This window comes from Amphiura filiformis, chromosome 12 (genome assembly GCF_039555335.1).
Source record: "Amphiura filiformis chromosome 12, Afil_fr2py, whole genome shotgun sequence".
In the NCBI taxonomy this organism is placed as follows: Eukaryota; Metazoa; Echinodermata; class Ophiuroidea; order Amphilepidida; family Amphiuridae; genus Amphiura; species Amphiura filiformis.
This window is the reverse complement of record NC_092639.1, coordinates 59,773,001-59,799,991: the sequence shown is the minus strand read 5'-3', so window position 1 is coordinate 59,799,991 and position 26,991 is coordinate 59,773,001. Positions and strand designations below refer to the sequence as shown.

The window sequence follows — 26,991 nt, the reverse complement described above, 5'->3', positions numbered from 1 at the left end:
TTTCTGACCTTTCAGTTTCAGCTTTTTTGTTGCTCAAATGTATGTGTTTCTTTTATTTTCAGTCCAATTTGAGCTATATTACCCCAATTTCATGCTGTTTGGAACTTTTTTTGAGCATTTTCAGCTTTTTTCACTTAAGGTCAGTTTCAGGTCTGACATTTATCCATAAAATAATGCCAACTATTATAACTTATAAGTCAAGAACTCAAGATATTTGAAAAATTTCCCACAAAACATAACACAAAACAAAACATTTGGGTCTTCGCTTTTTAATGCATCGCCTCCATTTGCAACTGTTTACAAACTGTTTGTGATCTTTCATCAAAATGGAAAGGATATAAATATGTATTCGTGTAAATTGTTGGTAACTCTATACACCTGTATATAATACCCAGTAAATAATGCATAGACTAACAAATCTTACTCACAATTTAAAAGCCAACAATGAATAAACTGAATATTATTATACATTCAATCAAGCAAATTATAATGCAGTAAAAATCAAGCTATCATTACACATGCAGAAATTCCAATTTTCTTGATATTTTCTTTGGACATTGCAAGATATTATGGTTGGAGAAATGAACTGGTCAGAGACCTTCATTATGATATTATGATTGCATTATGGCAGAAAGTTTTCACAACCCCACTTTGATAAGATAATTGTCTGATGCAGATGGTCATCAAATACTTCTTGAGTCCATCCACACTATCCAGGATTTCCAAGTGATATTATTGTAGTGAATGTTAAGACCACTTGAATGGCAACCACTAACACCAGAATTCATACAGGGTGTCCCTGAAAGAACTGTATCGTCAAAAACTTTTAATTTTTTACTATTTTAATGCTAGAATCGACCAGAACTATACAGTTGATATGGTTGAGGAATGAATCAACTATCAGATGCTTTTTGAATTTTGACAATTATTGACTGCTCCGTTCTTGATATATTTAAGATTTTTGCGAAACTAATTCATTTTCAATCTGTTCCACGAAGTCAAATACAATTCAATGACAATTGACGCCTCATGTGCAGTGACTGGCACTCTGTGTATTCCGCGTGTAATACAGATCATTGATTGATATTTGAATCTATTTTTTTAAATGAGGGAGTTTTGTAAAATTCCTATATTTCAAGAAAGGTATTGTCAGTTGTCAAAAACAGTATGTGATAGCTGAAAAAAAGTTTTAAACAAATGGGACAATTGAAGTGATAAAAATATTGTATTATAATTTATCATTTATTACAAGTATGCGAAAAGAAATAAGAACACTACATGTAAATAAGCTTCGTTTTTCTTTTGCACTTCTGGTAGTGTACATAAAAGTCAATTTTACAGCGGTATAAACTTGACATGCGTGAAAATGGTGAAAGTGATCTCATAGGGAAAATAAGTTGTGCACCCCAATCTACATTAACCACTTTTCTGATGAATAAACTAATAGTAGAAACACCCACAACTCAAAACAATAAAGTGAATCACTATCTGTTGTTCCAGTAAAATTTAATTGGGACTGTTCCCTACTTAGACTCAATTAATATTACAAAAGCATGTGCTGAAGAAAAACAGCATATAGGTAAGGTTGAACTTTCAAAACTCTTGAAAGTGCTGTTCTGACATTTTACAAAAACTGTTTTACAAATTGTGCATTCTATTTTTTTCTAGTACATGTAAGTGTGTATTTATTTCTTTTAAAACCAAGTAGAGCATGATACTAGTATATTACTTTACCTCAGCAAAAATGTGCTAAGGCTTGAATAAATCAGTTATCATTTTATAGCAATCATGAAATTCGGGTCCATTTATCACAAAAAAAAACATAGCAACATTAAAGGAATCTACAAGAAAAATATGTCCAATTTACTAATTTTAGATTGTGCCTCATTGTTCTGATGAAAGGATATTTTACTCCTTAATAAAAAGAAGTAGAGCATGATTTATATAGTATTACCTCAAGGAAATCTCTGTTCAGGAAAGCAGTAGAATGTAATATTATGTTTCTATCATAAAATTCTCACTTAGCAACATTAGTGAAATCCACACGCGTACCATTAGACGTAAAATGTATGTCACATTCAGTCACCAAAATAATACTTTTGAAATTTCTTAAACCTACTGCCTGAGTGTCAAGTAGCATGTTGCTGCTACAACTAACTGCTTATGGCTGTTTAGTAGGAGACAAATGTGTCCCTGTGGTTTGTCACATTATTCATTTTGTTGAAAACATTTTTGACATTGTATATGATACTCCTAGCAAATCAATGAAAAAGTTGTTGAATCAAATTTGATTTAAGCTTACAAGAATTTTAAAGGTGACTTTATAAATGTGTTTCTATTGGGGCATATTTCACCAAATATAGTGAAAAGGGACTGAATTGGCCCAGTAAAAACTTACAACTAAGATATGGAATCATTTGCCAGCTATTGGAAATTTGGAAGGAAATTTTGCTTTTCTGGATAAAGAAATTCATAAGATATGGTGGGAAATCATACTAAATTAGAGGGAAATTTATCTCTCTTGCTGGGTAATAAACATTTTTTTCCAGGCCTGGTCACAACCATTGCAGGAAAACTCAATATATACAGTATTTTCTGTAATAAATGCAATTTTCAAAAGGAGGGGGGGGTGTTTATTAGAAGCAAATTTTCAGTGAAAAAGCTTTAATGAATATCGGGGCAAGTACTTTGTGGAAGATTAAGGCCATGTCTTCCAAAAGGGGTGTATAGATTTCAACTGGATAGTCCTTCATGGAAATGAATCTCTTGCTACAGAATACCACACATACCAAACAATAGCAATTATAGTCACCTGCAAGGTGCCCCTTCTCAAAGCATGACCTGCAATGACAGACACCTTATACAGGCTCTGCAAAATTTTGACTCAACAATTAACACTGAATATTACACTTGTTTACCTACCATTCTCTTGGGCATGTGTTGAGCTCTGACCAAGGCATCGGGTGTGCGGGGGAAATGTGAAAGATCTTTCTTGTCTTTATGCTTCTTGTATGTGTGTCTTCTCTCTTTGTGGCTGTAAAGAAACACAGAGAATACAATTAATTGCAATGATGAAGTTTCCACAATATGATATTAAGAAAGTGATGTATTTAGATAAAGAAGATGAAAATCTTTTCACATTTCCATTGTAAATATACCTGCAAGGCAAAAAGACAAAGGAAACAAAAATCTGCTTAAAAGCCTGAAGTGTTCTATATTTAAACTAGGATCTCAGACATAGCAATATTTAAGGGCAACATTCTGTTAGATGTGTTGTGCACACTTAAAATGATCCATGAATATCTTTGATACAGGGTGTCCCTGAAAGAACTGTATTGTTGCAAACTTTAAATATTGGTTATTTTAATGCTCAAACCAAACCAAACTAAATAGATTCAAATATCAATCAATAGAGGCTTCATGCGCAGTGACTGGTACTCTAAATGCAGATCACTGATATTTGAATCCAAGGAATGGATTGAAAATTAGGTGTTTTGTAAATTCATATTATTTCAAGAACAGAGCGTTCAATCTTCAAAATTCAAAAAGTATACTTTTAAAACCGTTTCATTCCTCAACCACATTAATTATTTAGTCTGGTTAGGTTTGGGCATTAAATACCCAACAACTAACATTTCTGATGATACAGTTCTTTCAGGGCACCCTGAAAACTCATACTTTATAACTTGAGTTCAACTAATGAGCTATAAGCTATTCAATGGAGAATGTAGAACTACCGTATTCATTCCAATAAGCGCCCAGGGCGCTTAACAAAGTCATTTTGGGTGGGCGCTTATTTTTTACCTGGTTTACCTAATTTTTCGCAAGGGGTATTAGAGACAAATTTATGTATGTTATAAAAGGGTCCTGAGACGTTCTAGTATCTTTTCAGATGTAGAAAATGTATTGCAAGTTTACACAGGACTTGTAGTCCTCCAGCTATTTCACTGTATCAATGTCTATCTGTCACTTCAACATTGATGGTACCCTTTAGCAAATTGAAAATACCCTGGGTGGGAGCTTATTGGAGCATGGGCGCTTACTGGAATGAATACGGTACATCATTAAAAATAAGACATTGTGGCGCACCGGCTGGCCTATCACTTTACATCTCAGCTTGCACCTCAGCTTTGTACGTAGACACAATTTTACAAATTATTGTCATAATACCAGACACATTGTCTGTATTAAGAACGTAATTCAAATTGGAAGTGGATTGCTACTTGCTAGTTTGCAAATGTCAAAAATCTGGAGAGATTAAAGTGCTGAGCACTTATAACATGACTTCAAGTAATACAACTGGATGGGAGACTGTGATGGCAGAACATGTTTTGAATTCAAAATTAGCACTTAACTGTATTATGGAGTAATAAGATGTATGAACAAATGATCAAGTTTCTGCCAACCAGGTAAAGGTGTGAGTAGATCATTTTTCAATAAAGCGACAAAAAAACCCTGTTCAACAGACAGACGGACTTGCCAAGTATGATTAGTTGGTAGAATTGTTTTTTCTAGAATAATCTAAATGACTTTGAAATCTAATTTTTATTTCACACATGTATATTCTCTGAATTTTTTTTAACAATTTCAGAAAAAAACCAATCCACTTTGTACCAAAATGCAGGTGTTTTTAATTTGATACAGCTAAAAAAATCCCCAAACAATGAACACAACAGTAAAGAACCACAAATCAAGTTAAACAGAGACGGGGGCCGAGATCTTCCGGAGATTTACGAAAGTCTTCTAGAAACACCTAAACCACTCAGGTGTGAAGACGACAATCAGCCAGTCACAACTGCCTGAAAATGATAACAGATCGTTATCGAAAATATTTGCAAGGTAAATGAAAATTTTCCTACATTAGTTTTGGTTGAAAGTTTTAAAACCACTTTTGTTTAAAACACAAGGGACAACAGTATTCTACAAAAAGGATATGCTTTGAGATGATTTCTACCTATGTAAGGTTGAAGGCATTACTGACATTGTAAAGAAAGTGCCTTGTAATATAAAATGGCTCCTCTGTTTGATCTTTTTAGCTATGATAATGATATTTACCATGGATGAAAATAATAGGCAATGTTGGCCCAGTGACCAACTTCCGGTTAAGGTCACATGTCAACTGTACCAAACTTGGCTGTCAGGCAAGATTCATTCAATACACAAAAACAGCCTTCAAAAACTCACAGAATTCTTCTGTTCTTGTTTTTTCTTCAAATATCATACTGATTTGATAAAGTAGTCACTTAATATAACTGAAGAAAACGTGGAAAGTAGTAGTACAACAAAAATGAATTTAAGCGAAAAGATATTTCTCTTTTTTGTACCGAGCTTTTGTTTTGAGCAATAAGCCCGCCCCTTTCGCAGTTTTGGAAATTTTAGAAGTGCGCATGCACAAAATCAACATCCAGGTCTTTTGAGACATCAACAACATGTAATCTCCCTCCATTGATGATGTTTGTGATGAACCGCACCTGAAGGGATTCCCCATGATTTTACTTTCTTGTTTTCAAACAGGCAGTTTCTAGCCAGCTCATCAATACTTTCTTTCAGAGGACATCAAGACCAAAAAATAGGCAAAACATACATAAGAAAGTGGAAATACTGTGGCATTTAAGTCCTCAAGTAGTAGGTTATTGCCGATTCTAGCACATTTCTGTCATTTCCCGTGTAAATCGTCCCCTACCATCAAATACACAGTAAAATCACAAAAACCTGTGTAACTGCCGTGTAAATCGACTCAACCACCAAATACACAGTAAAATCACAGAAACCTGTCTATTTCTGTGTAAATCGACTCAACCACCAAATTACACATAAAATCACAGAAATGCTGTGTAACTGCCGTGTACACAGGATTACACAGAAAAATATCCTTGCATTTTTAATTCACCCCAATCCAAATTACACGGAAAAATTTCCCCTGCATTTCAACTTATCCAAAAAAAAAAAATGCAGGGGAAAAATTCCCCTTGCATTTCAATTTATCCAAAAAAAAAATGCAGGGGAAAAAATTCCCCTGCATTTTTTAACCTCTTCATCAAAATCAAAAATTTTGATTTTTACTTTTAATATATTATTTCACAAAATTATCCACAAGACCAAATTTGTCTTGATAATTTTTTAACATAGTCATATCTTTTTTTTCAATCGGTGGTTCATTCATAACAAACTCAAGAGTCTTTTTCAAAACCTCGAACTCCTCTGTCCTTTCAGGAAAAATCCAAGGTGGTCTTAAACACAATCTTATCCTGTATCTATCCTTATACCACTTAATGTAACACATCAAAAGGTTGATTGCCTGAATTCTTACTTTGTTTCCGTTGTAACCGCTGACAGCAACAAACAGGTTTCCGAGACTAGTACCATTCCACATATAAAAATCTCCTTTGGACGAGTCTTCCAGTTTTTGGAATATTTCATCATCAGCGAGCTCAAAATAAATCGAATCTGCCATCTTTTATTCAAATAAAAGATGATCGTAGCATTTTGGATTTTTACTAGTGCTCTTTTGGATTCTCCCGAGAGAAGAATCAGGATGGAAGCTAAACGCATGACAGAAATTTTAAAAGCCTACAACGATGCTAAAGAGACAGAATGAGTACAAAAAATAAAAAAACCTCATGTGATTATTAATCACAAGAGGTTTTTTTGTCATAGTTTACCACACCCAGTTTAAAATGATTGTAGTCAAGTAGGCTGCTACAAATGCGCGTCTTCAGATATACCTTCAGCTTTTACTAATCCTAATCTGTCTCCTTCTTTTTGTAATAATGCGTATCCCATTTCTCAAGATCACGATCGTCAAAAACCAGCTCGGCCTTTATATTTGTTTTTTTCTCATCGTAGTACCATCTCCAAACGTTGTGTGGGTTTCCCTCCCACCATTCTCTGTGATACTCTCCATACGCCTCCAGGTTTATGTCTTGGAGGCGTTGGACTAGGTCTGAAAGGTCTACCTTAGACGGTACGGCTACTGATTTGGTTTTTTGATTACTCATCTTTTATTATTAGAAATTTTGAAAGCCTACAACGATGCTAAAAAAGCAGAATGACTACAACAAACAACCTCTTGTGATTATTAATCACAAGAGGTTTTTTGTTGTAGTTTACCACACCCAGTTTAAAATGGTTGTAATCAAGTAGGTTACTACAAATGCGGCGTATCCAGTAACTAAAGGATCCCGTCCAGCACAAAATTCCCACGGTTCTCTAGGTGCGTAGTCTTTGTATCTACCTTCAGCTTTTACTAATCCGTTTTTGTAACAACACGTCATGTACGTGGGATAATTATCATCAAACACCATCTCAGCCTTCATTTTTGTTTTTCCTCGTCATAGTACCATCTCCAAACGCCGCATGGTTTTTTTTTCATCATCCCACATTTCTTTCCGATACTCTCCGACGCTTTTAGGTTCTCAACCCAGTTGTCATCCGTTAGATTTGGAAGATCCATTTTATTTAAACGTGGTTATTTGTACAAAACGAACTTAAATTCTATCTTAGGCAGAATGAGTACAAAAAATAAAAAAACCTCTTGTGATTAATAATCACAAGAGGTTTTTTTGTCATAGTTTACCACATCCAATTAAAAACGGTTGTAGCCAAGTAGGTTGATGCGAATGCAACATATCCAACGATCCAGGGATTCCAAGGTTTTGGTTTGCCGTACAATGTACCTCTCAAAACTTCGCCGTCTTTAATTGTGCATTCTGTATCTAATGATCCGTTTTTATTAAAACTTGTATAATACTTGGGATCGTTGCCCTCAAACACCATCTCAGCCTTCATTCTGTGTTTATCTTCGTCATGATACCATCTCCAAACGCCGTGTGGGTTTTCTTTATCATCCCACATTTCTTCCCGATACTTTCCAAATTCTTTCAAATTTTTGATCCAGTTTTTATCCGTTAAATTTGGAATATTCCAAATTTTTGACCATTGGCCAACGGTTGACATTTCATCATCAGAACCCATTTTATTTATACAAAACAAGTTTGATTTCTAATTTTTTATTTTCTACGGATTCAATGTACTTCGGAGACTCTCCAAAGCTTCTTTTTTTCCTCTTTCCAGTCCAGCCTGTTCTGCCTCTGTACGAATTTTATGTTCTCTATCAGCCGTAAGTTCAATTAGATCCGCTCTGGTTCTGTGCTTGATTCCAGCCTTGTGACCTCTGTAGTTTTCCAACTCTCGCCGAATGTGGTGGAAGTCTTCGTTGCTGACCCGTCCGTCTTCGAGGGCTTTGGACACCAGATCATCTACAGTATTCAAACTGGACTCAGCCGTTCGTTTTACGCTTTCGTGCTTTTCCAATTTTTTCATGGTAGCCTTTCCAAGAGCTACGCATGCGCTTAACTAGACCACCAGCGATGGCGATTCCACGGGTGGAATGCTCACGATCGCGCCAATTCCACTGGCCAGCGTCCCCACAGCCCCTGTTCCAGATCCGACCGCGATGAGTCCGGAAACTTGAGCCGTGTTGTAGAACATGTTCGACGCTGCCTTGTATTTTCTCCTCAATTTCTCCTCTCGTTAACCTCGTTGTCCAAGAAATTCCTAATCTCTTCAATATTTTTTAGTCGGAATTCAACTCCTCGATCTTCGCTTTCCTGAGGAAGATCGGGATAAAGTGGCGGTGCGTTAGGTTTCTTCATGCTTATTTATTTATATCACGTTAGTAAAATTGTTAGTCCAGCAAAACTTCGTGTCCGTAAAATTCGAGATGTGATTTTCAACGAAATGCTGTATGATTTCTTGCTTGGTTAAATTTTTTTCGTATAAGCTAAGTATTCCCAGTTGCTCAAAATTCATGTTGATTCCAAGGAGACTTACCAGGGCTTGAGTTCTGTAGACATCTGCTGAAACCCCGTTGATCCAAAAGCAAAGCTTATTTTCAACGTACTCGATCGAGACATGATGCATAATCGTAGTGTCCGCTTGAACGGATGTGGAAAAGAGGGTTTGCCGCGTTATTTAGCACTTTGAACGATATCGAGTCGTCGGTCCAAGTAATATTTAGGTACATGAAGAAATTCTGATTAGACTGAAACGTCAAAGAACAAGCGTTAAGCTGGGCGTTCGCGGGTTCACTCCCCGATTTTACCGAAAAAGAGAGGTTCCAAGGCTGAGCAATAAAATGTGGGTTGTTGAAGAAAATTTCTAAAGGTCTAGTGAGTCGCATGGGGTCAAATCTTTCCGGGATTCGCAAATTCAGTAAACCCAGCAGTGATGCCAATTTGCATAGGCCTAGCGTTGAAAGTGTTATTCATTCCGCTTTTAATTTCGATCAACTTGTCTCTCTCCAAGTCGATGTTTTTTTTGGCTCGGATTGAAACATAGTGCGCTCCGTCTTCGTTCATCCATACCATGAATCTCCCCAAAACATGCAAGCTGGTATCGTGCTCGTGTCCAATTTGCTGGTCTACGTACTCTTTCTTCACAGCGTCCTCGTTGTCCGTGGGAGTTCCGAGACCCGTGACTCTATTGCCGCTCATAGCGAGTTCGCCGGTCATCGAGTCGCCATCCTTCGAAACTTTTCTGTCGCTTAACCATGAGGTTAGGCTGGTCACGGAACCCATAGTAGCTGCATCTTGCGGCTCGGTTGGATTCATCAACCCCGTTTTTTTTCCCTCCCATGTTAATCCTTCCAGTCATTCGCGCTCCAGTTTTTTTTTTGACGACGCGAAAGATCTACATCTTCGCCAGCTATTGACGTTGATTTTGTTTTGATCGTTGGTCCCCAGATAGACATTCTTTCTTTTATTTTATCGGATTTCAAATTCCAAATCCAGCGGTTGATCGTGATTATTGAGCTTTCTCGAAGAATTTTTCCATTCTACTTTGAAGTTGAAGTCGAGCTCGTGGATGGTTCCGTTTTGCAGTTTTTTGAAACTCGGCTTTTCGTAGGTCGAAACGAAGTATTCCCCGAACGCGGCGTTTGTGAGATCGATGGACCCAAGAACTCGACCTCCCTGCAGAACGTCGTCGTTGTTTTTAAGATTGTCCGTGGTTGACAGCTGATTCAGGTATACGAGAATTCTTCGAGGTAAAAATTCTATCGCCCGATCTCCCGTGTATTCACCATCTGCTAGCCACCCTTCGTCGTCAATCCGAACATTTCTCGAACGCGGTCCGAAACCAAATCTGATACTGCTCGGGATTGTCATGTTGAGTTTCACATCGTGTTTGTCGACTTAATTGAAACCATCGATCTGGCTCGTGAATTCTTTCATGAGCAGGTCAAAATTATACAGCCCGGGCTTATTTTTATCGCTTCTTCAGGTCCCTGCCCTCCTTGAGTGTACCTCCATTCGAGTTCTTCTTCGACGTTGAACCAACCTACTCGACCGAGATCCTTTTGATTCCAATTTTTAAGTTTTTGCCGTTATTGTCTATACTTTGCAACGGGCGATAAGGTTTTCCTTTGCCGGTGCGGTAATTGTGACAAACATTTTCTTTTATCTTTCAATAAAATGAGAACTGGAGGAGTATTCGAACCGGCCGACGGTTTCAGTCTTGTGAATCAAGAAATTCAAGTCAACAAAAAAGGAAAATTTTACGTAAGATTTCCCAGTTTGTGGCAAAAGTACAAACTTCTGAGAGTCACGGAATAGAGGTGTACGATGACTGGCTCTCCAACCAGATGCAATTTTGGCAAAACCAGCTGAACTTCGCGGTCTGGTGCGCCACGTCAGGATGCGGGTGTCCAAAGAACTTCTCAGTCACAAAGATCCGATGATTCGATCCGTGTTCAGATTTCACGATATTATCAGATCAGAAGAATCCTGTCGGAAATGTCCTGTCCACTACCCTCGGAGGAATCCTTCAATCCTCTGAACAACGGGATCGACACCCACGCTTACGAAAGAATTTGCAGCGAATTTGGAGTGTCCACGAGAGCTAACTGGAGACAAAAGTTCGATCTTTCCAACGGAATGGGCAGTTACTTCTTCAACAAACAATTTTACGACTGGAAATTCGTGACCACCAAAAAAATGGTCGAAGCTTATCAACGGAGGAAACTACAGTCAGTCGATAGACTGGAAAGTTCACTTTGATGCGGACAGCTTCGGAGGCGTGGACAAGCAGACTGACAAGATTCTATACATTGAACAGCTGTTCGATCACGATCCGGATATAACCGACAGATCCATTCGGAAAGGAGATGCCATGGCTGCCATCGGCAGTTTCAGTAGCAGACACTTGGAGAACGAGGGTTTCACACGTGCGGGAGTTTCGAGAATCAACGACTCCGCCAGGACTTACACGTGGGCAATTCTCGGATCCCAAGCTCAAGCCAGATCCGACATCTTGGGCTCCGGCAAGGCGCTCGACGCTCAGAAACAATTTCTAGCAACGTCGAGGATGCGATCAACTCGGTCGTGGATCTTCCGGACTCGATCGACAGATACCAGAGAACTCTTCAGTACGCTCAAAGCAAACTGGATTTTGTCGTGGGTCACGGACTTTACTTGCTTCCGAGCAATATGGAAATCCTCGTGGGATCCGTGAACGGATACAACAATTTTATTCAAATCGCCACGGATGACATGCAGATAGGGCTAAACTCAAGCGTAAACACCGACTTTCGACCGAATGTTGAAGACAGTGCTCCTGAGGAGAGTCAGTTGTTTGAAACGGTTAAAAGCCCATCTTTGGCTGAAGGGGTTGAAAGTTCACTTATGGTAGAGGAGGTTGAAAATCCGCTCTTAACTGAAGACTTCCCACTAATGCATGATGAGAAAAAACTTTCTTTAATTTTGGGAGCAGCCGTTATTGGATTAGCCATCGTATATTTTCGTTAAAATAAAAGATGGATGTCCCACCAGCCGAAGAAGCAAGTGAAAGGGAGAAACTGATAGAAGAGAGAGAAAGCCGCTCACAATATGAGAGTTGAACTAGCATTCACGTTTGTATGGATGACTTGTCTCGCGGCAAAAATTTGGTGAGCTTAAGTAAAAAATAACTCTTAGCAAAAATAAATGCTAAGAGTTATTTTTTTTTTTTTTGCTCATTGTATTACTTTTTCTTTTTCTTGTATGCCTCTGTTACATTTTTGTACAAAATTCCTCCAACTGCGAGAGCAAAGATCCATAGGTGTTCCGCTAAAAATCCAACCACGGATCCGGCTGTTTTCATCACAAAATTTATTACGGCTCCGATGATCCCTGGAAGAGCTATCAAGGCTTTGTCTCCTAATTTTAATAGAAGATTCGCGATCTTTTGCAGTTGATCCTTGAACCAATCCGTCCACGTTTTTGGCTTTGGAGGCTCTGGTGGCTTTGGTCCTGGACCCGGTCTGGTCCTGGAGGCTTTGGTTTTGGAGGTACAGGCTTAGGTGCAGGAGTGACGGCTGAAATTGCTGATTTGGTTGCCGCAATTATCGATCCAATAATTGTTGATATTGTCATACCAACTGCGGTTATAATCGATACAATAGTAACCCCCTCTCGTCGAAATAATGTGCTAACTCTATCACGCATAAAAAGCCATCGCTATCTATGAAATTTTTGATAGAATTTCGCAAACGCTGAAGCGAATTTCTGACCTTGGCGTCTTGGTCAGCAATAGCCGTGTCAAAATCCTCAATTTCTGTTTCCAGTTCTCTAGCTCTTTCAGCGTCTTCTTCGCCACGGGTAATAGAGGTTCTCCTTCCGGATCATTGGGATTAAAACTAACTGAACGACCACCTTTGGATTTCAAGTTTTTAGTTTGGTGACTTTTTCATCCCTTCTTTTGACAAGATGCTTGTAAGCGTCGGACAGCTTTTTTAGTTGTCCTTGAGCATCCAAAAAATTCTTGACTTCCTCTTGGTTTGCAATGGGATCATCCACCAGCTGTTCAGCCAATTCATCTGATTGTTGGACTGATTGTTGAATCGAATTTGCAAACGGATTTCTACGTGCTCTAGTACGTTACGTTGCTCCACCCTGGGCGGAAGGTCCAGTGGGGGTATTGATTGCTTGACTGGTACTACTTTCAACCTGTTTGGCTAGTTGTTGCGTTTTTTTAGTAGTGCTAATGAAATCCTTTACACCTAGGGTTTCTCTTACAAATGTACTACCTCCTACACCATTTTTTTCTTTAATATAATCAATACTTAGAAATTTTTGCGGCTTTCCTTTATGAGTCAATCTGGTTTTTTTATCCTTATATTCAATAAAAATAGTATCGTCCTCAATTGACCATTTTGTACCCTCCCGAAATGTGTCTCCTATTTCCTCAACATTATCTTTATTGAGTTCAAATCTTAGTTTTAATTTTTGTTTTACATACTCTTTCCAAGGTACGGAAAGTTTTACATTAATATCTTTTTGTATTTTTAGAAACTCTTTTGGAGGTTCTGGAATTCCAGAGCGAATTCTATCAGCGCGAAGAGCATTAAGTCGTTGAGTTAAACTTTCCACATCCTCGATAGTATCGTGAGTGAGGTCACTACCTTCCCATTCAACGCTTCCTCTACGTCTCTGGGAGTACACCTCAACCTTTGTTTTTATCTGTCCACCTCCAAAATTACTCTCTTCCTGCGTCTGACCACCAACTGCTCCCGTTGTATCACCGACCGTTGACTCATACAACTCATCTTCAAGCCTCTCCATTTCCAAATCTGTTACTGGTTCAACTACTGGCATTTTGATCTTTCTTTTTATTTTACGCTTTTTCTGAATGAACTTTGTAATAATAAAAAGAAAGATGGCGACTGAATACGGATACAAATTGGACCCATACCGACAACTTCGCAAAGCGCGAGGAGTTAAAGGTAAAAGACGTAGCATTCGAATACGCATGCGTTCGAAAAGTACCATCGACCAAACCGGAATGCTCACGGTGAGATTTCCTGGTCTTGGAAAAGATGACGTAATATACCCTGGAACGAGTTTTCTTTGGTTCAAGATTGCTCTAAATTCCGCCTCTGGTGGAAATCAAGATCTTAACAGGACTATCGTAAATAATCTCGGAAGAGCGATAGTGTCAAAAATTGAGGTTAAATTGGAAGGACAGAACATCTTCACTCTGGACGATGCTGATATATTCCTATGCTACCAAGATCTCTGGAAGACGAAGCGAGGAAAGAGAGAACGCCGCTGATCAGGGCATCCAGTCTGCGGCAGGTCGAAAAATAAGAATCGACGCTGGTGACAAAGGTACAGATGCCAAGGATGTCGCCGAAGGAAAGTCCTTCGGCGACAACATGTTTTGCATCCTCTGGACTTTGAGATGCTGAATTCTCATAATCCATATTTCCAGTACGAGATGAAGGACAGGCTGAGTTACGAGCTGACGTTCAACAATTACGAAAAAGTCGTGGTGTCCACGGATACAGCAGCCAGCTATTCCATCTCAGATATTACCCTTGAGTTTGATGTAGTCAATGATCCTGAGCTAGCGATGGCTCTTAGGAACAGGGTGAATGGAAAAAGCGCGTCGTCATGTACGACAGAGTCATGAGACACAGCAAAGAGTCGCTTAACAAGTCAGACACCGTCTGGAATATCGCTCTAGCACCGCGAGCAAAGTCCATGAAAGGTATTCTGATTCTCTTCAGAGACCCAGCTGCGGATGGAGGAGGAGCCAATTACGCCGAGATACCGAAAAGTTCTACAACCCAAAGATCAAAAAGTTTCAACAACGCTCGACGGTATTCCAAATCAGCTGCACTCCTCTGGGATGCTGCCTCACCATCACTTCAAAGAAATTCAAAAGCACTTGCGGATGGAAAATTCAGAACTGTTCCACACGTAATCAAGGAAGCGGGATTGGCTGATGTGAGGAGGCGAGATTATCTCACGACCAAGTATGGTCTCTGGTTGGACATGAGAACCACGGATGATGACACGTTGCATGGATCTGGTAGGAAAATTGAAGGAGCTAGTCAGAGTATTCAGATCGAGATCGAAAAAGAAGCCGAGACGGCAGGAGCGTTGAACGCTTACGTGTACTACATACAGGATGCACGGGTGAATATCGAAGCCGGAAGATTGCAGAGCGTGAACTACTATAATAAAAGATGTTTCCAAAACACGCGCACTCGGCTATAATCTGCGGAGCCACCGGCTGTGGCAAGACTGAATTTGTTCTGGATTTACTCGAGAGGGAATACAAGAATTTTTTTGAATACATCATAATCGTTTGCCCTACCTGGACGCGCAACAAAGCGTACTTAAACAGATCCTGGTTTTTTAAGGACGTTGATGTCATTCCAATGGATCCTAACTGGTGTCCAAAGTCCGACGATTGGCTGAACGATTGTTTGAAATTTGGCTACAAAACTTATGGAATACAAGACGGACACACACTTTTCATTATCGACGACTGCAGCTCTGACAGATCATTAACCAAAAAGAAACAGATGCTTTCTCAGCTAGCATTCTCGGGAAGACACGATAATTGCTCCGTTTGGGTGCTTACACAAAAATATAACTCCATCGTTACCGATCTCAGAGAGCAGACAAAATGGACAGCCTTGTTTTACACAAAAGATCAAGATAGTTTCAAGCGAGACTCTAAGGGAGAACGATATAATCCCAACTCTAGAAGAGAAGAAAGAGATCAAAAAAAAGCTAGCTAAACAAAAACATTCCAAACTAATTCTAATTACCGAGCAACCGACTGAGTACTGGTGGCAAAAATAATCTTAAGATAAAAAGCAAGATGACTGAAATTGAAGATATAGTTAACGAGGCGATGACCGTATGTTCTGCCCACCCTGAGCGTAAACGCCTACCATAGACGGAATGTCTACCTTAGACGGTACGGCTACACGGGAGGAACCTGTAAACACGGACTCTGCTAAAGCGGAACAGCTGCGGGAACGGTTGATCGGCGTAGCAGAGGCAGGAAAAAGCAAAGAGTATTTGGGAAAGACCATAACCTCCGCTGAGATCGAGAGGCTTGATCAAAAGAGCCTGATGAGACTCTACGCCAGATACGCGGCTCACATGGGTGGGAGAGTGACTAGGTCAATGAAAAAGCCCTTCGTTACCGCTTACGTAAATTTGGTCGGACTCTTCAAAAAAAAAAATTTGGCGATTACCGATCGCGATGCTCTGGAAGAGTCTCTGAACGAAGGACCCTTTATTGATTTAGCTTTAAACAAATGGACCTGTGGGCTGTATCATAGTTTTGGACGTATGCTAGCTCCGTTGGAGGCTATTCTGTTAACTAGCAACGGTGTTAAAAAGTTGACTTTCCACCAGAAGCGAAGTGCACAGTAGACGACTCCCCAAGTATTGATGTGATTGATTAAGATCCTGGAAACTAAAAAATTCAAGAGGAAGTATTTATTCCTCTTGGAATTTTTTTAGTTGAATTCCTATGGTACTTGAACAAATTTGGACATATGCTAGACCCACTTGAGGCTGTACTGTTGACAGGCAATCACATTCAGAAAAACCCAGAAACCCCTTAGGAACTCCAACCCTTGGCTGGAAATCAATCAGAATCTCCACCACCAGCTAAACACTCTAGTGAAAATCTTAGCATGATGCTATTGATTCACACTTTCCTCTTGCCACACTCAAAGTCCATAGCAATAATAAACCATGGATGACTCAGAAAATCAAGTCGCTTGTAAAAGATCGTCAGAAAGCATTTGCAGCACATGATGTAGAGCGTTATAAAATGTTACATAATAAGGTCCAGCGTGCAATTAAGAAATCTAAGGTTGATTATTATGCAAATAGAGTAAGAAATCTTCAAGCCACTGAGCCACGGAAGTGGCACCAGCAAATAAGATCAATGACCAGGAACACCAAATCTGAGCTCAGTATTCCTATTTCAGGGGTAAGTGATGATGATCATGGTACAATTGCCAACACAATTAACGACCAATTTGTTAGCATCTCGTCTAACATACCTCCGCTGGATCTTGGATCTCTTGAGGCCTACCTACCGCCCCGGATCAATCACCATCACTCTACCCTTGGGATGTTTATGCTGAGCTCAAAAGGTCAAGTCTACCAAAGCCAGTGGACCAGATGGTATCTCTCCCAAATTAATTAAGGAATTTGCATATGAATTGAGTGTCCCTTGACTAATATTCTGAACAGCTCTTACGCTGAAGGTGTTGTGCCCACTCAATGGAAAAAGAGCCATAGTGGTTCCAATCCCCAAATCAAAGCCTCCTAGGGCTGACAAACTCAGGCCCATTTCTTTAACAGACTGTTTTTCCAAAATCAGTGAAGGGTTTATCACTGACTGGGTGCTGGAGGATATTCAGGAAAAGATTGACCCCCAACAGTATGGTAATATTAAGGGCATATCCACATCGCACTATTTGGTCAGCCTTCTTCACTCAATTCACCAAGGTGCTGACAAAGTCAACAACATTGGAACGGTGGTTCTGACGGACTTCTCAAAGGCGTTCAATATGATTGACCACAATATCCTCATTAGTAAGTTTATCCGCCTTTGAGTCCGTGAGATCCATCGTTCCATGGTTGTGTGACTTTGTCAGTAACCGTGTCCAATGTGTGCGCTTATAACCAAACTCTCTCTGAGTATAGGGTCCTCAATGGAGCTCTTCCCCAGGGAACTAAACTTGGTCCCATTGGATTTCAAGTGGTGATTAATGATGCAGCCCAAAACTTGGAGTCTGATATCAAATGTTGGAAGTACGTGGATGACTTGACACTTGCAGAGAATCGCTCACATCCACAACCAAGCAAGCTTCAGGAAGAACTGACTAAGTTCAATGACTGGACTAACACCAACAAGCTTAGCTTAAATCCTCCAAGTGTCAAGCCATCCAGATCTGCTTCAAAACAGACCCTCCTGCTCATTCTAATTTAAATATTTCTGGCATCCCCCTGAATTTTGTCGATGAAGCAAAAATCTTAGGCGTGTGGATCCAAAATGATCTCCGTTGGAACAAGAACATCTCTCAGATCACATCTAAAGCAAACCAAAAATTATACATGCTAAAAAAAAAAAAAAAATTTGGCTTTAATGAAGATGAGTTGATCACCGTATACAAAGGCTACATTCGCCTCTTTTAGAATATGCTGATGTAGCCTGGCACTCCTCACTCTCTGCTGGTCAGAGTAGTGCCCTGGAAAGGCTACAACGTCGTGCATGCAGGATTACGCTGGGCCAAAATTTCACCTCCTATGCTGAGGCCTTGCGGACTTGCGAGCTTGAGTCCCTGTTTGATAGGAGAGAGAACCATTGCCGCAGGTTTGCCGAAGGGCTTGCCAACTCATCGCGTACCAATGATCTTCTCCCCTACCAGACAGGCGTGTCATGCTCGCAATCTCCGTAATGCGCATCACTATTCCCAGCTGCGTTTCAGAACATCTCGCTTCAAAAACAGCCCCATCCCCTATTTTGTTGATGCATTAAACAAGTAGCGCGCCGTTTATTCAGGTTTTCCTGCATGCACGCACATTTCAGCTTTTATATTTATTGTGCAATAATAGTGTGAATTTATAGTATTTACTTGTGTCTGCCATTTTATGTTATTTTATATACTTTTTTCATATTTATATCAATTTTAATGAATGCTTTGCTTTTACTCTGTACATTGACATGTAATTTGACCTTCGGGTCACAATATGTTGGTTTTAATAAATATACTTATTATTATTAGTGCTAAATCAGATGTATGTCCGAGTGCAGAATAAATAAAAATTGATTTATGAAAAGCATAACAAAAAGAAAACCGAAACAATGACAACAATCACTACAACTACAGTTATGTCAACAGCAAATTGTGATCCAGCAAAGAAACAAAAAAGGGTTGTGGCTGGTAAAGCATTGGCTGCAAAGAATAAAGAACAGCTTGAATTATTAAGAGAGTTTGAAGCGCAGAAAAAGTAAAGGAAAAAAATCCAAGACGAAGTCGCAGCTGGAAAAATGGTTGCAGAACGTTTGAAAAAAAAGAATCGAAGCGATGCATGAAGTTCAACAGGAGCATCCTGAGATTAAAACCCAAACCTATCCGGAGAAAAGAACCATAGAAACACAAACTTATCCGGAGATGAGATCCATAGAGACACAAACTGACTAAAAATTCTTATCATACTAAAATTGTATGATAAGAATTTTTTGTAGACGATTCTACAGGTATCTATAGATGATTTCTACAGGTATCTATAGATGATTTCTACAGGTATCTATAGATGATTTCTACAGGTATCTATAGATGATTCTACAGGTATCTATAGATGATTTCTACAGGTATCTATAGATGATTCTATAGGTATCTATAGATGATTCTACAGGTATCTATAGATGATTCTACAGGTATCTATAGATTTTTCTAATAATAAAAGATGAGTGATCTAGAAACCAAATCAGTAGACGTTCCAGCAGCGGACACGACGCCTCCGACAAAAAAAGTGACGGCAGGAGTGAATCAAGCAAAAGTCAAAAACCCGAACCGGGTTGCCGCTGGAAAAGCATTAGCCGCAAGAAACAAAGAAAGGACAGCAAAATGAAAGCCTTTGAAGCAATGCAAGCAACACCATCCAAAGATACACCTGAGACCATGCCTTCAGACGTGTCAAACTGGTTGTCAGGTCCAGTTCTTGTTGGAGGAGCGGTCGTCGTCGTTGGAGGGATAGTGGCATATGGGTATTCTACCTTAAACGGTGCGACTGAAAGCCCACCCACCGTGACCACAGTGGTCGATCATCAACCAAAAGTCGATCCTTTCGATGATTTTTAGTTACAATAAAGAAGATGGCAGAAACCAATCCAAACGTAAAATGATAAACGGCGCAGTATCACGCAACAACGATAAGCCTCGGTATATGGGCTAACTCGTTCGTTATGAAAAAGTTCCTAAAAATGAAGCCGCTAATCTCTCGCAGCTTGATGCGGAGGATATCGGAAAGTTGACTTTGAGTGTCTTTTTCGCCACGATGCTCAGAGATTGGCTCGTGAATCAAGGAATTCTTCCGGATCAAATTATGGCTTAGACATTCTGTCTATGGTAGGTAGTATATTAAAAACCCTCTTAGCACTATCTGTGCTAAGAGGGTTTTTTTTTTTGAAAATAAAGAGAAAATGGCGTCACTCGCATTCATGGTTGGTGGAGCCATGGTTAACGCTTTGGCATTTTCAGGGAGCAATTATTTGTTCAACTCTCTCAGTAGTTCGGAAGAACGCATAAAGACACGATCTCGCTCTCGAAAAACTTCAGCACGACCGAGATTCTTGGAATCTAGCGCGTCTTTCAAGAATAGATTACATCAACGATCAATTAAAAAAACAGGGTCACGCGGAGAGAACCTTTTCGGACGTCGATGACGCGATGAGACAGTATTATAATTTAACGGGAATTTTGATGGATTCTTTTCCACCGAACCACAACTTTATGATGGAGAGTATCTCGGCGAAGATCAAACAAAATCGATTCAGAACGGGAATTAGCTTTGCTCGGACTGGGATTGCTCGGAACCGGTGTGGTCGCTATCAAATACTTTGGATAAAAGTATTTGGGTGGGAGCTGAGCCTCTAATCTCAGGAAAATCATCGAGAGTTACGGGATAATTTCTTCGTTTGAGTAGGTAAAAAAGAGCGTAGTGGATATTGAAATTATTTCTCTTGGGTTTATTTTGTAGATAAATTTTCAGTATATTATCAAGATCGCATAACAAATTAGCTCGATCATGCCAAAAATCGACGGGAAAATTGCCCGTAATTTCGTAGTAAATCTTGTGAACGGCTTTTGGGTCTGATCTCAAGACTTTTAACAAGTCTTTTTTACTCGGAGGGACTCGAACAATATTTTTTTTCGTTCAAATTCGTAACATTTCCTCGATAGATTTCAATGTATTCTTCAAACTGGTAGGTCTTGGTTTCGCAGTACTTTATCGATTGTCGAATTTGGTCGATGTCAACTCGGGGTGAGTTCTCGTTAAAAGACGCGTCATTTTCCAAACCACAATCATAACACACATCGTCTACTATGTATTCTGAGTTGCAATTTTTACATTTTGACGGAACTCTTTGCTCCACTCGTGCGGGTTCTTTAAACAACCGAGTGAATTCGGTACCGTATAGGTTGCAAATCGGTTTTTGCTCAAGGCGGGTTTTCTTTTTACACAATTTGCAAAAACAACGCTTATATTTACTCGTACACTTCATTTTTGTAACAATAAAAATCTCCTTTAGACTGAATGTCTAAAGGAGATTTTTTTTTTTTTTTTGATAGAATGTACGACTAGTCTGAGTCTTCATCATATTCCAACTCTTTCACTACAAGGTCAAAACTGTGGTACATGTTCCCGGTTGTTTTGCTTTCTATTTTGCCCGTAAGTCTAACAAGAGCTATTGATTCACCAAAGTCCAAGTCCAAGTTCTCTAGCCTTTTTTGTTAGGGTAGAACAACTCCAAACTCGAGTGTTATCACTGAGAGTGATAACTCGGATTTTCCAACCCTGGTTTCCATGATCTCAAAATTGGTAATTTAAGTAAATTCCACCTTCTTCTAGTTCAACCCATTTCAAAATTGAGGGTCCTTTTTGCTCTTCTAACAAATGTTCAAATTCAATATTGAGTATGCTTGATTGTTTTGCCATTTTGTTTGTTTTTTTTTATTAGCCGGGATTTTCTTAAACTTTTTTTTTTTTTTTTATTAGACAAGATTTTCTTAAACTGTTTTTATTTTTAAATCGGGCTAAAAATAAAAGATGGCTGAAACTAAAATGTCTAAGGTTTACTACAGTCCGAGAGGGTATTGGAAGGGTGTTTCTGCGATAGACAAGCTGGCGAAAGAGGCTGGAGTGACGAAAGAAAAAGCTAGAAATTTTTTGAAAAAGCAGACTCAGTGGCAAATTTACCTACCACCTCCAAGTACATTCCCAGAGCAAAATTTAACGTAAGTGTACCTAATGAAGTTCATCAAGCCGATTTGTTGTTTCTCCCTCACGACAGACCGAGTAAAGGAAAAAAGCTTTACAAGCACGCGTTGACTGTGGTGGATGTCGCGAGCAGATACAAGGAAGCTGAGCCTCTGAGCTCGAAGGAATCTGGGGAGGTGGCTAAGGCATTTGAAAAAATTTACTCTCGAGTTTTAAAGTGGCGAAGCTTCTGCAGGTCGATCCTGGAAGAGAATTCATGGGCAAAGTGAACGAAGTGATGAAAAAGCACAAGGTCGATATCAGAAGAGGGTTGCCTGGTCAACATAGAGCTCAGGCAATTGTTGAAAGATTCAACAGAACTTTGGCTGAAAGACTGTTTGGTCATCAGTACTGCAGGAAATACTGATGGAAGCTCGTGGTCAGAAAAATGTGAGGTCTACCGAGTGGGTGGGTAGGCTTCCGGATGTGATCAGAGCTTTGAACAGCGAAGAGACTCGACTGATAGGAATGAAACCGGTTGATGCTATCAAGAAGAAAAAGATTGAAACGATGTCTTCAGCTCCACAGAAGTTGAAAAATGAGATTAAAATTCCAGGTAACGTGAGATTGAGGTATTTGTACGCTCCCGGAGAGTTGGAGGGAGGTGAGAGAAGACGCATAACCGATCCCATTTGGTCTCTGGAAACTTACACGGTTGATAGTATCGTGAGAACACCGGGTGATCCAATTTTGTACTATTTGTCGAAGGAGCACCAAAAGAGCGTTTGTTAGACAGGAGCTTATGATAGTACCGAGGGTACACAGTTGCCACCGACAGAGTTTTGAAGTAAAATTTCTTATTCAAGTTTTTCAACACAGTAACCGTGTGCATGTGTGTGAATTTTGTCCTCAAGTCTCTTTCGTTTGTCATCGTGCGGATCTAGGGCAACTTTGTTGACGGTTTCAGTGTACACCTCATGCTTGTAACTCCTAATCACATTCATCGTTCTCATCAGAGGTTTCTCATCGAAGAGACAACGCTTGTAGTCGCTCAAAGGTAATTTTTCTTTCAACAACTGCTTTTTGACGCCCTTACATCTCTTTTCCTCTTTTCCCTCATGTATTCTGTAAGAGTACAACTTTGCTCTGAGACCAACAAATTCGGCGATTTGCTTTCCTCCGGCTTCGTCTTTGAACATACCGGGAACTTTTTGTTCTTTCCGGTCGGAATTTTCGACGGATGATCAGCTGGGTAGTTGGAGGTGTCAAAAGCTTTTTCACATCACCGAAATGTCAGCGTAAAAATCCTCAGTCTGAATTTCATAGGTCAACGAGTCGGTATCAGTCATACAGAGCTTTGCCCTTCCACCATAATTCCTCTTGATGTAATTGTAGTGAAAGTCATACATCTGTGTCTTAGAAATATCCAGGATGCTCATTCCAAGATAGATCGGCTTGTTGAAGTACAGTTTGATTTTCTTCATGTGAACAGCCACAAGATTTTCATCAAAGATTGTGCATCGCTGGTAGTTGGGTTTTGCGGCTAATTTGATGGCTTTGTGTTCGAATTCACGAGATGGACATTGACGCGATTTCTGATGTTTTCCATAGTTTTGCCAAAAACCGAAAGTTATTCATCAACTTAAAAAATCCTTTTCAAACTCCGAGTTTGCATTTTTGTAAGCTTCGGTATTCAGATCGATGTACTTTTTTCATAAAGGGACTCTCATTAAATATGATTCCTCTGTGGATCTTGGTTAATTTGAGTCCAAGGTCTAGACATTGTTTCAAAGCCGTGTGGTGAATGACGACTTTTCCTTATCTCCAAGATTTGGAATGAGTTTTTCCACCCTGTTTACGGTGACTCTCTCAGGAGCTAGGGGATAGTCGTTATGGAGGTCGTGTAGCTTCTTAGGGTATTCCAGATCCACTTCAAGAATGCATGGGATTTCATCCCAAGAGTCTAGCTGTTTGAGTCATCCACTCGAAATCTCCGGTTGGCAATGGTTGACTCATCGCCCAGCCATAAAGGTTATTAGCGTCGAGGTATTGGATATACTTGGAGGGCTTGCTCGGATCGTAATCGGATCCCATGTATTTGTTATTTGCTTCTGAATATCTGGTTGAAATCATGGATATCCCACCTCTAATTCCCTTCTCGATCATCAGAGCCATATCAATATCCGTTAAAAGATCTAGTTTGATTCCTGTTTTCTTCAACATGGCGTCATAGGATAGGCCTGGGGCTGTGTAGTACCAGCAGGGGTCAAGCTGATAATTTTTCAAGCATACTTTTCTAAAACTCTCAAAAACATCCGCTAGCAAGAGAACATCGGATTCGAGATATAGATCATGATACTCTCGCATGGTTTTCATTCCAAAAGTATCCCACACCTTTTGAGCGTGTTCATAATCCTCATCGGAAATGTGTTCTTCGTTGAGTTTGGAGTAGAAGGTGTCTTTGGGTGGAAGACTAGTCTCCTGGAGTTTTTCCAAAGAGTTGACGTGATCGTATGGATAGACACCTTTTCGCAAGAGTAGGTTGAGTTGATCATCTTCATAAGACTGCTGAAGATTTTTACAATTGTTCTTTCGCAACAAATGACAATAATCTTGATGCGTAAGACTCTTTCCAGTCCGTTTTTGATAAGCTTTCTTATAATCTTTGACGGTGTCAAACTTTCCTCCACCAAAGGTTTTGATCGCATCTTCATACCCTGTTAAATTTTCGACGAGTTTACCCAGTCCAGCAGCCATGAATTTGAAGCTGTCGATAAATCTGAGATCACGCTTGACATCGACTTCTTTTCCTTCCTTATTGGTAAAGGTATCAACCAATATCTTCTTGGTGAATGAGATGTACTTCTCTTCGTTGGAAGGAATACAGTCAATCTCTCCTCGGTCTTGCCAAGATTCTTGATGAACAGATGAGCGTCATATCCGGCTAGATTATGGAAAATCACAGGAAAGAACTTTGGTTTCCTATATTTCATATTACAGATATTGTGGGCAGCTCCTCTGAATTTTCCAGTAAAGTGGCAGTGGTCTCTGACGTTGTAATTATCTTTATCATCGGGGTCAGTGGATCCTTACAGATGTGGCAGTGGGTGGATTTTTCAAGATCTCTCGCTCTTGCTCCCGAAGATCATTTCCTTTTGGAACTTGAATTCTTGATAGATCTCTTTGATGTTTTGCTCTAGAGTTTCCACAAAAATCTGAGCCACATCTTGGTCCTCGGATTCCTTGGTGAAGATCACTGGTTCTTGAGTGTACACCGAGTCATCGAAACACTTGATATAATAGCAAAAGCCCGATGGTTCGTGCTTCTGATACTTTTTGGTGTAGGAGTCTTTGAGGTTTGGTTGACAAGTTTGAATCGGTTTTGTAAAAGATTCAAAATCGGCGCATACTACGACAAAGGAACGTTCTGAGACTTGAAATGATGTTTAAAATACTGAGATGAATCCTTCTCTGGATCCCGCATTTCAATTTTCACGGTTTCATTATTTTGACATAGCTCTTTATGTTTCACCAATTTTTGTTTGGAGATGTAGGACGTGAGACATCGCATACAATAATATCTAGCATGACCATTTTACTCTCTCGTGCGACATTAGTCTGCTCATACTCTTGATGACGCAGTAATGTTGGGTGTCATAGCCATCCTTATTTTTGCTCGTTTTTAAAAGAAGATTAACTTCATGTTTTCGATTGCTAGCACCTTCTCTCAGCGGGTAGACTTCATTTTTGTACAACCTCTCGGATGAATTTTTTTCGGCGTATCCCAAGACATTAACGGAAATTGTAGGATTGTTCCTTTCAAACTTGGCAATTTCCAAAGTAGGAGTGGGAAATGTGATGCCATCACAGTTAAGCTTTTCGGCTTGTACCATAAGCTTTGTGTCTATCCGATTTGGATTTTTGTCAACTGGATTGAGCCATCGAGCGACAGCCCACTTGAAGCATTGTTTGTCCTCATTTTTGGGATTGATGATCGCTTTTTTTGGCTAAATCTTTTGGAAGCGGAATGTATGACGAACCACTCATCGGTTTGTATTTAACTGTGTGAATGCTCAAGTCTACGATCGATTTGAATACCCATCCGCTTCCGCTGTTTTGAAATGTCGCAATGTTTTCCAAAATTCTTTCAAACCACCTTTTGTATAATTCATCAAGAGGTGGTGGAGGTAAATGAGGCTTCTTTGGTGATAAGTTCTCCCTTTTGGAGATTCGTCTTTTCCATCATGCAGCGAAGAACTAGCACAACCTTTGTTTGACGATTGTTGGTTAAAAGGTTCACAACAGGTTGTTTAGTTGCTGCTAAAAAGGTTCTTGGTTCATAACGTGATCTTCCACCAATTTTGTATTGAGTAGTAAATCGATTGAGAGCAGATTCGGTTTCTTGAATTTCAAAAGGTTTTTTTTTCTGCTTGTACAGTTGTTTAATTTTTCGTTGAAATTTAGTCCGTCTCAAAGGTGGTTGAGGTGTGGCCAAAAAGGACCAGTCTTGCGGTTGTGGTCTTTGTTGCGCTTGTGGTTGTGTTGATGGCATGTACGGCGTTGGTTGAAGGATAGGCGGATCGATATTTTGTATCGGAGCATCCAGCGGATCTAAGACATAGTTTTCTTGAAGTATTTTTATCAGATCGGTTTTTGGTGTGTCTCCAATCTCCTTGCAGGCCAGCATTTTTCGCAATGGCTCGTAGATCCTTTACCGTATATTCACTCTTGATTTTTTTAAAACGCTCCCATTCAGCGTTCGATGAAAAGGATAGTATTCGTTTCATCTTCTTTTATTATATACAATTTTTTTATTTTCTTAAACTCTTTTTTTATTTTTCCAAAAAAAAAAAATCAATATTAAATTATTATGAGGATTTCTTTTTTTCGTAATATTTTTTGAAGCCTCGCAATACTTCTCTCTATTCTTCCGTAATAAGCGAACTATATTTTTTACCCTTATTTGTCGGAATTCCCAACTCTTTACATAGACCGACATTGTAACGATTCTGCAATGTTACGGGTTTGTAAAATTTGTTTGGATTTTTTTGACTGAGTTGAACCCACTGGTTGTTGTAAAATACGAACAGACGGTTATTTTCTACTTTCGATTCAAGAGTTATTTCTTTTTTAACGTTGTAATGATTTTTGAATGATTCCATTTTTTTATTATATTTATTTTTTCTAAATATTTTTTCTTAAATGA

General features: G+C 39.4%; 1 protein-coding gene across 2 annotated transcripts in view; it reads right to left on the bottom strand.

Annotated features, from left to right (window-relative positions):
• The window catches only part of LOC140166507 (phospholipase D1-like), a 192,126-nt gene that overhangs the window by 95,642 nt on the left and 69,493 nt on the right, over positions 1 to 26,991 (bottom strand). For both annotated transcript variants that reach the window (XM_072189987.1, XM_072189988.1), the window contains one exon: positions 2,923 to 3,034. In XM_072189987.1, the coding sequence (XP_072046088.1) occupies positions 2,923 to 3,034 (112 nt within the window). The remainder of the gene's footprint in view (positions 1 to 2,922; positions 3,035 to 26,991) is intronic.